This window comes from Aspergillus udagawae (assembly GCF_001078395.1).
Source record: "Aspergillus udagawae IFM 46973 DNA, scaffold_4, whole genome shotgun sequence".
Lineage (NCBI taxonomy): Eukaryota > Fungi > Ascomycota > Eurotiomycetes > Eurotiales > Aspergillaceae > Aspergillus > Aspergillus udagawae.
The window spans coordinates 2622187-2638187 of NW_025091267.1; the positions used below are offsets into that span (position 1 = coordinate 2622187).

The window sequence follows — 16001 nt, forward strand, 5'->3', positions numbered from 1 at the left end:
TGTACCTATCTATGGAGATAAATACCCGACTACGAGATGATGGAACATTCAATTCACGCCGCGCGATCCCCAAGGCGACTGGCCAGCCAAGCCGCAACTAAAGCAGCACATCCTCCAAATCTAAGCACCCATCCAACACTGTCATCCCAAGGCTCTCCCCTAGGCTTCTGGAAGGCCTTAAAGATAGCACTACTAATCAAGCTTGAAAAGATCTGGGGGGCAGACACTGCCACGTTATGGAGTCCGAGAATGATGCCCGCTTGGGCAAGATTTTCCTCCTGGTCCTTGACCTTGGCGCGTCGCGGTCGAGCACCGTTCTCTAGATCTTCGTCGTAATCATCACCATCACCGTGGTCACCAGCGACATTCGCAGCGGCATAATGTTCAGGAGGTATTTCCATCTCTGTTTGATGCCGCCGAGTCCGACGCTCCGCATCAATGCGGGACACCTCCGCGGAGATCAGGGCGAAGGGAGCCCATAGAGTCAAGGCCCACGAAATGCCCACGAGTCCAATAACCACTGATCCAGCCTGATAAGAGGAGATGAAGAAGGTGCTAAACATGCAGACCGCGAACAGGACGTGAGAGATAAGCCATGCCCGGCGCAGCGTCAGCCCAGGTATCTGCAGCTTCGATAACCATGTTGATTCATCTCCACTTCCAGTTGGCTTACCGCTGGGGGTTTCTAAGGCGGGTTCTGAGGCGACACCGACGGGCAGACTTGAGATTGACATCCTTCTAGATAGACAGGGTTCGCTCTCCTCTGGAGTATCCGGGTAAGCCTGCTCCGGCCTTGTGATCGGCCTGTATGTCGGGACAACAAAGAGCGGCAAGATCATGTTAGCAATAAACGAGATTATTGCGTAAATCAAAAGTGCAAACGTTCCGATTCGAGTGGCTTCTTCCCAGGCCTTATTAATGTCATCTTCGGATAAGTTTCGATGCCGTTCGAAGATAGGATTGACATAGAGCTGCCCTATGTATGTCGTTGCGTAGAATAGAAACGGAAACCAGCCAACCCAGGCCGCAAGCTGAACCTCACAAACCTTGGCGATCTGCGGAGGCAGAAACTTGATCGACTTGAACACTTGCCGAAAAAAGCCAACAAGTCCAAGACTATCTGAGGACGGTGGTCCTTCGAGCCTTGGGTCTCGCTCATGGATATAAGAACAGCTGATGCCCAGCGTAATACCGAGCGCCAGTGAGGACAATGCACAGAGCACCTTGAACTGAGTATTTCCAAAAAAGGGGAAGATTTTGGGCAGATCGAGGTATCCAAAGATGTATCCAAGGATATTGCCCACCCCAGTAAGCCGACTAGCCCAAGCGTTCGCCGATTCCTGCTGATGAGCGGGAGCATTATCGACGATGAATGCTCGAATACCTGCCTGAACTGTACCGAAATATTACCATCCATGCGCCAACTGACAGCGGTTTGGTGGAAATGTGCTTACCAGTATTGATGGCGAAATCTAGACAGTACATCAAGACTGTCGCTAGAAAGATTATTGTCGTCCGAGTGCCATCAGAGGCCGGATCGACGCCAAAAATCCCGAGAAAACCTCCAACAATCTCTTGCACCCATGCAAGCGCAAGGAGCGCCACAATGGTCGCCGCGGCACCAACAATCATGAAAGGCTTCCTTTTACCCCACGATATCCGACAGTTATCGCTCCGAATGCCGATGTACGGTTGCACAAGTGTACCGGTCAGGGGTCCCGCGATCCAGACAAAGGCAAGCAGAGCCTTGCTCATTCCAAGGGACAGAAGGAAAGGCTGCATATGTATCGGACCATCAGACACCGTCTTCGTGTAACAACCACCGCCCAAAAGTGAACACTTGACCACCTACCGATCCATTCGATAGCTCCACCGACCACACAACCTGCAAACTAAACCATAATGTCAATATCGCCGCGACGTCAAAAAAAGGAAAGGTCCCCCTCAAAGATATGGGGATGGACATACCCAACAATGCTCAGCGTCAACAAGAAAAGATACCAGCTACTCTTCGTTTCCGCGAAATTCCCCGATTGATCACCCTGGGGAACTCCATGATGCCTTTGGCTGACTGTGATTGAGTCCACAATATCATCATCGTCCGTACGGTTAGGTCCCACCAGGGGAGAAGTCTCGTCCACCACGCGGTCATCCGTCCCCGACATTGATATGATGTCGCTGCTCCGAAATGTTTGAACACAGCTAGGATACCGACTTTTCCTGTGAACACAAGGCTATCCCGTGCCCAAGGAGTGAAACTCTGAAGTCAGCGACCGCGAGAAAAGAAAGATAATGTTAGGCTGGTGGGAGCGAATGGTGAAATGGTAGTATAGCATAAGTCTGGGGTAATCCAGAGACAATAACTTGTTATCTGGAGATAAGGGACGAGAACTATTGCAGGTTCGCTAGGATGGGAGCATGCTGGGAAAATGGTGAGGAATTACGAAACTGAGCTATTTGCATCAAGATAGCCAGCAAAGACCTAGTAATACCATCAATCAAAGCAAAAAGGAGGTCGCTCCTGCTGGTGATCTTGTGTCTTGTAGAATCGGACCGACGTCAGCAGACGATGCACGTGACTCCGCCCGATGATCTAGATCTGACAACCAACGCAGCTGGTCAGTGGTGAGCTGGTCGAATGATGCGCCCTAGTGATGCGGAAGACTCTGCAGGATTAGCTTAGGGAGGGTTTACTCTGCAGGTGTTCCAACGCAAGGACATGATAAATGATATGCCATTGATATGCTGTGATCTATGTACTCATCTGATCCACTCCAAATTTTAAACGTAACTCCATCTCTCAGACGGCGGTCTATGATTTGAGTTGCGGTCACATCCCAGACTGGCAAGCAGAATTGATGGTCCGAACATGATACTGCACAAAATTTCCTCAAAAGCTGTACGCCGGTTCTGACCCAGCCCGCATCGCGCATTACCTTCCGTTTCGATCTTCCAGATTCCATAACAAAGGGGGAAAAAGTAATACAGGCAAAACCCAACTCTCGAACATAGCACACAATGACAAAAGAGAAATAGACAGAAAAGAAATGTCATACGTCAGAAACTGGCTAAAGTCGCGTGTCCATAGTGTCAGTTCGCAAGAATCAGGCTGTACGGACAAAATGGAAGCCAGGCCAGCGGCAACCGTAATACATACAGAGCCCGAGTACAAACACTAGCTGATAAGCAGTCATCGCGTGGATAAAAACACACATCAGCGCACAAATCCACATTGAACTCAAACAGAGGGCCTCCAAAAAAGTTCTCGATGTGCATCATGAAAGTGATCGAAAAATTTCAAATTCAACATTCACATCACGCTTAAGTAGCCCGCCAGCCTGCTGCAGGTTGGGGGCCATTGAGTGACGTGAGGCAGGGAATGCTGCGTCTGGCCAAGGGCCAAGCGTAGGAAGGGATGAGACACCTGGATAAATTAGAGGGTCATAGCCATATACACGCAAGTGGTCAATTTCCGTTTTCATTCCCAAGTTCCGTTTGCGTACCCAAGGTAATTGCTCAGATTTGCTGTTGTAGGAGCTGAGAAGCGATCATGTGGGGAGCCATCATGCTTGGCATCGCAGAGGTCAACGACATTGTCGACGGCATCGATGTCATGCCCACGGAATTGACCATAGAACTGGGCATAGCTTCACCAGGCGATGAATCTCTGTCGGATCCAAGTTCGTTCTCCTCATTTTCAAGGTCCTCGTCGTGTGAAGGAAGCGGTTGCTGGCCATCCTGTTGAGCCTCGTGGATACGACGATGTCTGCAAGGGAAAAATGAGCGAGGATTCTATGACGTAAGGCGGTGATTAAGACTTACTGGGCAAGATTGTCGGAGCGGGAGAAGGCTTTGTTGCAGTAAGGACAGGGGTAAGGCCGCTCTTGTGTGTGGGTGCGCACATGCCTGGGCGGTTAAGTGTTAGTCGGCGGCTACAGCAATCAAGGCAGGGGAACACCCTGCAGATAGTCCCAGAGAAGCGGTCGAACGAAAGAGACTCGGAGATTAAAATATGCAACTCACCGTTTTAGATGTTCCAATCGCTTGAAAAGCCGCCCGCACGATGGAATCGGACACGAATGGGACTTCTGAGGATATGGTCCTAGCTCCATCATTGTAGCGCTTCGGGCGCGGCGAACGGGGCCAGGAGCGAATCGCTCCACTTTATTTGAAACACTGTTCTGCACAGCTGCCTCATACGCTTCCCCATTGGGAAGCGTGACCAGGTCATCCTGATGGCTCGTCATCTGAGGATTCGGCTCAGGATTTTCCGACACATTTGAGAGCGGGGTCCCGTTGCGGGACATCTCGTGCAACAAATTTCTTTGTGGAAGAACTGCAGAAGCATATCCGTTTGCGACCTGAGTGGAAGCTTCAGGTGTTTCCTCCCCTTCTGCTGCCGGCGCTACGGAATTTGAGACGGAACGTCGAAGATCACTAGGCCTATGAGCGGCATACGCAATCTGCTGAGATGGTGCGGATGTCGTTTGGGCATGCCCAGTGGCCGCGACACTGGGTGGGATTGAAGAGCGACGACGACGTTGCTTGTACGTTGGAGAACCCTCGATCACTGAATATACGTTCGAATGGTATGTCCTGGCGGGCATCGGGTAAGGAGCGCTTGCGAGATTCGAAGGCGGTAGCTGCATCATAGGATTGAAGGCAGCTGCAGACGTAATGTCAGGAATCGCCGTGTAGAGACCAGTGTCCTCGTTCGCGATGTAGGCCGGTTCGGGACCAAGTGGAATGCTGTGCTGTGGTGGGGTGACGGGTTCGAATGATAAGCCGCGGTTGCTGTAGTCTTCGTACTGTGAGGAAACAAAGGACGGTGCGGGCGAATACTCGACAACAAAACTAGGCATGGAAGCATGCCGCTGGTGTATGCGAATCGGGATGCCATTGCGATCATAATGGATCTGCCCATAGTCGGGCTCGCGCTTAATTATGGCCTGGGTCAGGGGATGAGCCATGGGCATCGTACTGTAGATCGCCTGATTGCCAGCATCGTCTGGGAGAACTGGCATCGCGGGAGGAGCCATTTGGGGAGCCATCTGGGGAGGAGGCATTGCGTCAACAGTCCGAACAATTGGGGAGTTGGACTGGCCAAAAGTCGTACCCGCGTGAAAGGATGATGAATTTGCTTGTTGTGCCTTTGTCAGTTGCTCATACAACGACTGCGACGAGTCAAATTCAAACGACAAGGCCGGCTCGCTGACCGCAAGAGTGGTCGCCTCCTGCCCCATCTTCTCCCTCTTCAGGTCACGTTCCAGCGCATCGAGGAAAAGCCTATCATGTGGCACGCTGTACCAGTAGAAGACCTTCTGCTTCTTTTGTGTTCTGATGCAGTTGTTCTTATAGAGAAAATCGAGAAAGGGGCTTTTGGGTTCTTCGAGTGTCGCATCGGTGCCAGCTTTCAGATTTCGAAGATCGGAGAAGATACCCTCCTCAAACTTCTTCGAGTTTTTGACCGGCCGGCCAAAGGCTTGAAAACGAAAGGCGAGGCATCGGACGATATCAGTGCCGGAGATGTGGAATAGATTGTTCCTGCCACTAATCAGCCTACAAAATCCACCTTTTTAGCTTTGCTGAACTCGGCAATCAAACTAACCAGAGAACGCAGGAAATATAATCGCCGGTGGGCAGTAGAAATCGGCGAATCAGTTGATCCCTTGGCCAGTCTACCGGCGCCGAAAGAAGGAAGTACTTCACTATGACTGTTGTCAGCAAGCGTTCAATAGCCTAACAAGTAAGAAGCAAAGACTTTGCTAATGAAAGTAGATCATCAACTTACGATTGTCAACCTGTTGAAGCGCGACTTGCGCATCGTGAGGGAGACTTTGTTGCGCTTCGTTCGACAACATAAACGTCTCCGGTTTTTGCGGGGGTGCCATTTGGGCACTATGTTGAGTATACATTTTCACTTTCGTGAAAGAGGTAATCTGCGGATAATCGTCAGCCGAGCGCTGGAGATTATAGGTCTGACGGCAATAGGCCCAAGGAGCCGTTCATATTTGGATGAAAGGATTGGTGTCATGGCTTCTAGTGAAAACAAATTCAAAGGAAGCGGGTATACGCACACTCAAAACAACTTCCCTTAAAACGGCTCTCGACGGGAAGAGATCGGTGAAAATAAAGAATATAGTAGAAAAAGATCAAGCAAAAAAAAGAAAACGAGTGTGTATGAAACAATGGCCGCGGTCGAATGCAAAACGCAGCGATTATCCAGACACAGTAAAGAGAGTACCAGCCTCCCAGGACAAGGAAGAGTTGTAGGCGCTGACGATGCTATACTCGCCAACAAAGAAGGGGGGAACACCGAGGCGGGAGAGTGATATCAGATAAAAATGAGGGCTACGGAGAGTTGAGGTGGGCCAGCCCAGTTTCAATTCTCTTCGAATGATAACTTCTCGCACGGCGAAAATGAAAGGAAAAAGAAACGAAGGAGGTTTGATGCGAGTTGGATGGGGAGAGGAGGGGAAAGGGGGGGAAGAAAGGGAGAGAGTAAGATGGCTGAAGAATGAGGTAGGTCTTCCAGGTCCTTTTTGACAGTGTTGTTGGATATGAGAGGAGGTGATTTCAAGCAAGACTGGCTGGCTAGCGCAATGACGGCGAATGATAGATGGTTGGAGTAATATAATAAGAATAATAATAAAGCCTGATATTTCTGAAATAAATCAAAATAAAAAATAAAAAATTAATTAAAAAAGAAGAGGGACAGAAAAGAAGCTAACAAGTAACAACTAAATAAATATTTTATCAGAATAATAATTATATACAAATAATGAGAATAACTAATACTGATCGGTTTTTTGGACCTTGAGAAAAGGGACCGCCGACCGACCAGTCGCCCAGTTGTACGCTTGGTTAGGTGCTTGGGGCCTTCTGGTGGACACGCCATCAGAAAAACAGCAGGGCTTCCAGTGCCATAATCCATGGGCGTAATCTCACGGATAACTCCATAAAAGGTACGGTAGGTAGGGGAAAATGGAGACAGGCGCCAGGGACTGTCCAATTGCCTACAAAGTAAACAATAGATGGGGACCTTTGCAGCCTCAATACGTGGTACGTTACAGCTTAATTACGGCTTACCATACTACACCTTACCAAGTTGGGAACCATGATCCACTACACACATGGAAAGATCCACTCGTCCCGGCTGAATTTAGAAACAAGTTGAAAGATTATTAGTATTCGAACAGTTACTTACCGTCTGGCTGTACCTCTTGTGACAAGCGGGGCTAATCCGTACCCAGGTCAAGGACAACTTCCATTGATCCCATTTCCTGCCTACCCTGCACTTGGGTGCCATTGCCCCCTCTTCTTATTATTGGAGTTCCGGGGGCCTTTCGGGTGATTCTTCTGGATCAAGTATATTTTTATTTGTATTCTTGCACAGCGAAAACCGATAGTTGGTGCGGATCTGCAGCTAGGTTTGCTTGCAAATGGGCTTGTCAAGCCCAAATTTGACAGAGAGTCATGCCGTTATTAGGGCCAACGGCCGGGCCCCAAAAAACTCCATGGTAAGCTGTGCTGTACGTCCCAATGGTATGAGGGCCAGATGATACTGATAATACAAAAATACCCTATGGCCCATACAATAGATGGACTGCGGTCGTAGCCTGACAACTCTGTAGATTATCTACATCGAAAGGTCTATCTACAGCTTGAAAACCCAGTCTGCCGAGAATATAGTGAAGTGGAGATCGGGAGAGGCAAAGGCGACTACCGGACAGTTGCATTCTGGAATCAATGAGATAGGAGGCTAATTTGGACCCAGCTTCTTTCGGAGCCCGTATTTCGGATATGTCACCGAAACAGGAAATAAGGGGCTTTCCATGGAAGGTAAAGAATGATTGCATTGACAATTATGTAAAGGAGTGATGCTTTGGTAGTGCAACAAAAGTATTTATATCAATCACGGATTATTTATTTTGTAGACAAGGTCATTTACAGTACCTGATATGATCAGATAGAGAGCCACAGCCATTGATCATCGCTCTGATCTAGAGATCACTACCTTCAGACATTCAATCAGCCTATAGCATTTTAATTTGAGGGTCATTCTGCAGTGATGCAGGTGCAGTCTGCAAGCTGACTGTCAGGAGTCCGGACTACCCTACTGTACCTTACAGAAAGGTCTAATCATCTCAGCGGCTACTTTAATTGAGTGCCCTCCCTTTTCTCTGCCGTATGATCTGGTCTCTTTTAACCATTTGCATCCAGAGTGCACATATAGTCGTGATCACTGAGCGCAGTTAAAAGTCTCAAAATTGGGACAATCACATGTCCATAACCTCAAGTTAAAATCACGTAACACACCAAGCTTCTGTCGTGGGCACTTGTCATAGCTATGTAGAGCTAGCTACATTTACTTTTGTGGTAGTGCTTTTAGCTTTTCTTTTGTCATGATCAGTGCAATCAAGCGATCTATCAACTTGTCAGTCAAGGAATCGACAGGTACTCGGGAAGGTGCCGTTGCCCGTTGGTTGGTCAACTCTTGGCCCCATATTCAAGAATGCCAAGCCTCCATTCAGTTAAAACAGGCGCGGGAAAACAAATGTGAAGCATCCGCCCTGTGTTTCAAGACTCAGATGAGCGCTTACCCTCAGCCAATGAGGTACCGCTAAATCCCAGTCCAACCTGAGCCGGTTGGTGGCAGACTGGCAGTGGCAATAGTGCACCTTAGGAACATACATGGTACTCCACAGTGCACACAACAGCCTGCCAGCTAGGTATGAGATGATCAGTAGACAATAACACCATGGTAAGAGATCATCTTCGTGCAGATTAACAAAGAAAAATGGCTCGTCAATCTACCAACTTGAAGAGAACACTGGACTCCAGCAGAGGAATGTTGAAGCACATATCATCCAACGCTCAAACCATAAGTTCTAGACTCATGATTCATTGATCCAGGCTATCGCCGATACGGAATACTGGATCATCGTTATTAAATGATGAAGGGATCCTTTGACTTGGGGTCAATTCCGGCTTGATCATGGTGACTGGAAGGGGTTATCGTAGCAATGAGATGACGGCCCTCACTCTCGCCACAGAACATAATCTATGGAGGGTACTCCATACTCTGTACTATCAAAGCATACTTGGATACTATGAAGTGAGGTCATCAAATTGCCACATACCAGTGCCATCTTCTGTACATGTCATCCTGCCATTCACTCAGATACTGTGTATCCTCACTGCCTTGGGCGAAAGTGATCAGACGCGTCTATACTCGACTGTCGGATCATAACGATGATCGACTAAGCTAACCTGCCTTGCTAGACTAGGGTTGATAAAAAAAGGCAACGTTATGGTATCTTCAGAGTGCTTGCTTGAACTATCATTCTCTGTTCCTGGACCACCTTGTCCGCTGTCATGCTGCAGAAGCTGTGTTTAGAACTTCGGCTTTGACTTGTCACATTGAAATGAAATTCCATTTCATATGTGAAGACACTTCTATGGTTGCATGTGTACTTGCTGCGGGCCTACGGCAATCTAACTCCGTCCCCGGGTCTATATAAGCCGATGACACTGCAATGGCAACCATCATTGGTCCGATCGCTCCTGTATCAACTGATTGCTTCGGAGTTCAGCTACTCAGAGGCGGTAGACTGCATACACTCCACAGTTTTGAGCGATGGACTTCAAGGATTTGTGATTCCTACTACTACCCAACAGTGCAGAGAGTGCGACAGGAGAGTACCTACAGAGAAGATCACGACCCAAGCGCAGATGCTTCTCTGTTGAGTGTGGAGGTGAGGTTTTAAGGAGGTTGTGATTGGTATGCTACAGGGGAGATCTGCATAGGAGGCTAATGAAGCGGCCATGACTCGAGACGGTCAGTAGACCTTTTCCGCGGGGATTCGATTGCATGGGCAGGACTGGCCCAAACGCCGATTCGAATAGCACAGAGTGAGTACTTGAAGGGAAGACGAACGCTGTTGTCCGGTTTTGACGTCTACCGTATTTAGACAGAACTTGAGAGCTTTCTCCTCAGCTCAAAGGTCAAGGTCACCTAAAGTTCTCAGTTGGCTAGAGGAAGCTTGAAACTACTCCGTACATACATTTGTATGTAGTCCAAAGTGTTATAGTCTTTGTTGGGGGACTTGAAAGTTGATGCCAGAGGCTTTCCTACCGGCTGAGATCCACCAGGGGTAAAGGGGAAACGAGTGTTGTAAGCCCTAACTCTTTCCGTATCAGGCAATTCAGCCTAGATCGAAAATAGTTCCATTCACAATTCAAAGCGTCCAGAAAACTATCTTGGTACTTCTCCCGTAGTGTCTACGTACTGCGGAGTAGTTATTATTTACTACTAGTATCTACATGCTTAGCGGTTCTCCGTCGCATGGTCTTAACCTGCAGAATTGGACACACACTCATATATACTAGTATATTTACTAGTGAGTAATCATGGTCAGGAGCTTCAGGTTAGGTGATCATCATCGGGTGCATGGGTTGTTGCACACGTCCATAGTGACTGCCCAGAGTCTTCTACAGCAATAGGCAACATCTGTCATGGCTGTGAACAAACTTTCAACTATGGGTCTCTTTTCGTATTTCTTTTTCGTATTTCCCGAAGTAACTTGACTCAGCACGTGCAGTTTGATCACCCGTTCTGAAACCACTAGAAAAGGTTCCAGAACCTTGAGAAAGAACGACGATGATATGATGTTGTAACTAGTACGGAGTATGTCGATACTAGCAGGGTAACCAGGCAGCCTAGCTAGGGCGCACTGTGGACTCGATTACCCTACCCGTGTCAATGCTGACGGCAAAATCCCCCGTAGTGAGAAAAATCGGGCGGCTGGGAAGAGAATAAGGGAAACCTCGAGGCTCTGAAGATCGAGACAAGTGCTGATCACTGGTCTCTCACCCGCCGCTGGTATTACATCGTAGACGAGTCCGTATCTACCCGCAAAGCACAGTGAGAGTGCAAGTAGTGCTCTTGAACTCTTTATCTTATTGCCGTCGCAAAGTCAAGTTTTGATGCGAATTCTCTCTCTACTCGAATCCTTCACCATCAGATTATGCGACTATCATTCCGTATGCACTGGGTGGTTGTGTCCTCGGGCCTCAGCCTAGAGGCCTCATACCAGGTTAGGCTCTCCGTAGTCACTCCGTGCCTTACTTTAGTAACTTTTAGTGCTCCTTATTGCAGCATCGAACTGCTAAGAACTTGCGGGGAATCGTATCGATCTCTGTCGGTTAGGCGGAACCTGCATATCATAATATCGCCAATAATAATCCGCCTGTTGAAGTCTTCTCACTTCTCAGGCCGTCCTTCCTGATTATTCATGGAAGAATGCGTACCAAAATCGAACGTGATCGCCATGAGAACGCTGCTTTCCAAGTTTCCCCTCACACAGACAGCCGCTTGGGAAGTTGGGAGATCCTCCTCGGTTGATCGACTATCCCGGATCCTGATAAACATCCGAGAAACTCTCTTAGTAGTCTCGCTCCATCAACCATAGTCTTCCAAGTAAGTCGCAAAACTGCTGTTGAAGCTAGAAAAAAAAAGTCTGAAACCAAGGAGTGTCATGCCAAGTCAGCAGACTTTGCATTAATCGCTTCCTGTGATCATGGACCCACTCCAACAATGAGGAGGTATGAGGCTGTTGGGGAGAATTGTTTTGGCAGACCGAAAGGCCCCTTCGCAGGCTCAAACCACAAACCTCGGATGTCAAAACGGAAGAGATTAAGTTTGCGCTGTCTCTTAGATCAACCACAATGTCTTACATCGCGACATCGTGGTGCTCAGGGTATCCATAATCCATCCACCGAATGCCAAGCAAGGTGTTGAGCACTACTTGCGGTGATTACGTATCCTGGGTCGTTGACACTACCACCTTACACCGAGAAGGTTATCAACTTCAGTATTATCGACAGGGTTTTCATCTTGTTTTCTGATTAGTACTCTCATCATTGAGCCATATAGATATGCTTTGTTTTTTTCCCTCGCGTGTTGGGCGTTCTGTTCCCTGTCCGAAGCACGTTAGTAACCAAGAAGTCATAGACACTACTAACTGGGACCATTTCCAGGTAGGAACTAAGGCCGTATCCAAAACCAAGGCATAGGCCAATTCTCCACCTTCTGCGAGTCAACATGACCAGCAATGGCCTCGATGAACGATCGACCATTCCCTATCCAGCAACAGGATGCCCTTAAACTCCTTATATTCAAAATGGAGTCCTCGACACTAAAGATAGATCTCAAGTCTTAGTCTTGACTCGTAGTCATGTCAGTGGATGGCTGATTCGCTGGTCTGCTGATAATCACTGACTGCGCCGTTGGCAGCGCCTTCGAGGGTGCGACGTGCCGAGAGGGGTTTATTGCAGATTCTGAAACAGGCACCTGAAGGTTGCCGTTGAGCAATCACAGCGACGGGGTCAAGACCTCCATGATTATTAATCTGTAGATAGTATTGCTTGGTAGAGACTGTGTAGGTTCTTCGTGTACTACCCCCAGTACAGGTATTGCATATGCATACTATGGCATATGGTATTCACGCTACGGTCGATATGGTTACATGGTGGCAACCGGGAGGGGCTCGCCATGACCACATCTGAACATCTTGGGTGCATCGTCGGCGAGAAAGCCAGTAGGCATGTTCCTCTACAACTCCGACTTGCATTAGATCGTTAGCTAGCTACATGAGACTAGGCACTTCATCTTCTGTGCGGAGAGCTCAAACCATCCTTCAGTCAAACTAGAGGGCGAGAGCCGGAGTGCTTGAGCTTATGATTCTCTGTTGATATCTGCATTCACGGCACTATGAGCATGCCTCGGACGAGGTCGTCGAGTCAAAAACCACAGTTTTGCTGGTGATGGACTACCTCTAGATACCAAGACGTCACTTAGATAGGTAGTCTAGATCTGGTATGTGCTGACGATTGGCGAAGGAGGGCACAGACATGGCCAGACCTGGGGGAAGATCCGGTCATTTCTCGGTTTTGGAGCGTCGCGGTGGCAAGGCCTAACCAGATAGCTCGCGAGATCGGAAGAGACCGTGTAACTTTCATTCATACACTATCTAGGTCACAGACTCGACTTCGAGTCAAGATACTTTGTGGCGGTGGAATTTGGAGCGAAAATACGGAGTATCAATGTCATGTTGTCATCAATGCAGTAGTCAAGACTAAAAAAGCAGTCTCTGCAGCTGGGCCTGGAGCTTCTCGGATGATCTGAAACCACGATTAGGTACGGAGTAGATAGGTCTCTTGATTGCTTTTCCAGAGTCTTACGGAGTACTTCTGCCCCATAAAAGTTCGCACTCTGTAGCAACTAGCAAGCCAAAAAGTGACGGCTCCACAAACTAATCCCAAACAAGTGAACGACAGGGTTCTCGAATTCAGGGGGCGTTTCAGTCCTATCGCAACCCGGAAAGCGGAGGTTTCACCATATCTGGAACAGTGCACCAGTTCGGACCACTTTTTTTTTACCCGAACAGTCACAAAACTTCCACTGAGGTGTTAGAACGTGCTTCGACAAATATTTCCTAGAATAAGACTGGAGAATAAGGTTTCTTAGTCCCAAACTAGAGGCACACGAATGAACTGGCGAAATGGGGAGCGATATCAATTTTCAGGCGTCGCTCTCTGTTACATAGCGAAACGACTGCTGCACAGCGGCGGAATGGCTTCGCAAGCTAATGCAGCTCAAAGAGGCTGTCTCGAGTAATGGCTATGCTAGTGATCAATAGCTCCGTCAGTGGCGACGATAGTGGCAAGGAATGGACCGAGAATTTCGCAAACAGGTCGAGAGTCATCAAGAGCCTTCCGGGGATAGCAGTGGCAGTCCATAGCTGGACCTTCTCTGTCGTGACCTAGAACGATGCCATGGCAATCGCCAGATTGCAAGAGACCCTTGTGACTTGACAACCTCAGGCGACACAGGTGCCAACATCTTGGGGAGTCGGCTTAACGCCGTCCCCTTGTCTTCGTTTTCCCTCTGCCTCCTCTACTTGTGCCTCTTCTACTTGACCGGCGCGAGCTTTGAACCGCGGCAATGTCTCGCTGGCTCAAATTCAAGGTTCCACCTGAGAGCTTTCCGATGCCAGGACCTGCGATGCCACGTTCTCGCCGGCCCTTGCTGACTTTCGACTTGTGCGTCGGCTTCTCCAGAATGATTCCATTCTCCTTAGCTTCTCGTCGTCGCTTCTCCTCCTTCGTCAGTGCCTTGGCTTTGATCCCCCTACGGAGCGACGAAGGCATATTCTGGTGATAGAGCGATGTTTTGGCCCCGAGAGACTGCATCCTCAGGTCTAGCGCTTTCAGACGGTTTTTGCCGGTTGGCGCAAGTTCCGATGCGGAGTCCAAAAGGTGAGACTCCTTGAGCAATCGTTGCAAAGCAAGATCATTCTTTAGGTGTTCCGCATCCATAGCATCATCGTCATCCTCCTTTTCGTTCTTGGTCATTTTAGAAGCAGGTTTTGTGGTTGTCGATTCCATCGACAATGTAGGTGGCTTTGCGGTCTGGCAGTTTCGTAGAGCTTAGTATAACCATGCCTTATTCTAAATCCCATCTAGAAAACATACCATAAAAGCTTTCCGGGCTTTCTTGTCCAGTATTTCCTTGTCCTTCGTGGCTCTATCCTGGTGCTCGACAACCTCAACGTGGTTGCCTTCATCCTCCTCGGACACACCATCCCATTCCGATCCAGACTCCAATCCATCACTGCAATCCTGCTCGTCCTCTTGCGACTCTTGCTCGCGATTGATCTGTCCACCGGGCAACTCCAAGGGCTCAAATTGAGCCTCGAAAAATTTCCGGAACAGGTCATGAGCAGAGGTGTCTGCGACAGTAGAGGACTGTTCTTCGTCTTCTGTCTTGGGCGATCTTGACACAATGGCTGTATCTCTCTTTCTTTTTCCGATCATTTCGAATTGATTTGTTTAGTGCAGGCGTAGTGTAAGTAGAATCTGGGTCATCGCTCGAAGCTCCTTGACCGCTTCATTTTTTCGGACAAACTATTGGTCACGTGCGATAAGATAAGCGCTGCCCCTCGTCCTATCAAGACAACTGTGGATGTTACCACTATTGCCAGCAACCATTCTGTGGGAACGGATTGAATCTGACAAGATGACCAAGTTTCGGCCTTGTATCGACCTTCATTCGGGTCAAGTGAAACAGATTGTTGGAGGCACCCTGAGTGATAGGGACTCGGACCTAAAAACAAATTATGTATCAAAGCTCCCTGCCAGTCACTATGCAGAATTATATCGGAAGCATGAACTGCGTGGTGGTCACGTTGTGATGCTCGGACCTGGCAACGATGAAGCTGCAAAAGAAGCGCTCCGTACGTGGCCAGGAGGGCTACAGGTTGCGGGGGGGATAAATGACAAGAATGCTCAGTATTGGATTGACCAGGGTGCGGACAAGGTAGGTCCTCTTCTCACTCTGGCTGTATATGGTTGAACCATGTGTGCTCTCGCTTGGTAAAATGAATCTGTAACTCATCTTTTTGTAGGTTATAATTACCTCCTTCCTTTTCCTGGAAGGAAAGTTCTCTCTTGAACGATTGCAGTCTGTTCTCACAGCCCTAGGAGGTGACAGATCCAGGCTGGTCTTGGATCTCAGCTGTCGCAGAAAGGACAACACATGGTTCGTGGCCATGAACCGCTGGCAGACGATCACAGAAATGGAGATTAACCAGGGTATACTTCAATTTCTTTGTTCTTCTCACCACTCCGAAGCTAACCTTGTCCCAGAATCAATCTCAATGCTTGAGCCGTATTGCTCCGAGTTCCTCATTCATGCTGCGGATGTGGAAGGGCTACAGCAGGGTATTGATGAAGAGCTTGTGGCGAAGCTGGCCGAATGGTGCTCAATACCCATCACATACGCTGGTGGGGCCCGAAGTCTGCAGGATCTTGAAAAGGTCCACTTGAGCAGTCATGGAAAGGTCGACTTGACTATTGGTAGTGCTTTGGATATCTTTGGTGGCTCGGGTGTAACGTTCGATGAGTGTGTACGGTGGAATCAACAGCATTGAATATGT

At 48.5% G+C, this 16001-nt stretch overlaps 4 protein-coding genes across 4 annotated transcripts; 1 reads left to right on the forward strand and 3 right to left on the reverse strand.

The window, feature by feature from the left end:
• Positions 1-53: 53 nt before the first annotated feature.
• Aud_006299 (putative sucrose transporter) lies at positions 54-2165 on the reverse strand (the record flags this gene model as incomplete). Its single annotated transcript, XM_043291202.1, has 4 exons — positions 54-1393; positions 1455-1776; positions 1853-1892; positions 1969-2165. 4 exons carry the CDS (start codon positions 2163-2165, stop codon positions 54-56), a joined length of 1899 nt encoding a protein of 632 aa, XP_043147137.1.
• A 1351-nt stretch (positions 2166-3516) lies between these two features.
• On the reverse strand, positions 3517-5915 carry steA (sexual development transcription factor SteA; the record flags this gene model as incomplete). The annotated part of the gene is made up of 5 exons (XM_043291203.1): positions 3517-3766; positions 3823-3906; positions 4024-5544; positions 5609-5708; positions 5792-5915. 5 exons carry the CDS (start codon positions 5913-5915, stop codon positions 3517-3519), a joined length of 2079 nt encoding a protein of 692 aa, XP_043147138.1.
• Positions 5916-13920: 8005 nt separating this feature from the next.
• On the reverse strand, positions 13921-14880 carry Aud_006301 (uncharacterized protein; the record flags this gene model as incomplete). The annotated part of the gene is made up of 2 exons (XM_043291204.1): positions 13921-14475; positions 14539-14880. The coding sequence occupies 2 exons, from the start codon at positions 14878-14880 to the stop codon at positions 13921-13923; spliced, it is 897 nt and encodes a 298-aa protein (XP_043147139.1).
• A 202-nt stretch (positions 14881-15082) lies between these two features.
• Positions 15083-15995, forward strand: Aud_006302 (1-(5-phosphoribosyl)-5- ((5-phosphoribosylamino)methylideneamino)imidazole-4-carboxamide isomerase HIS6; the record flags this gene model as incomplete). Its single annotated transcript, XM_043291205.1, has 3 exons — positions 15083-15382; positions 15471-15657; positions 15712-15995. The coding sequence occupies 3 exons, from the start codon at positions 15083-15085 to the stop codon at positions 15993-15995; spliced, it is 771 nt and encodes a 256-aa protein (XP_043147140.1).
• Between the last annotated feature and the right edge of the window lie 6 nt (positions 15996-16001).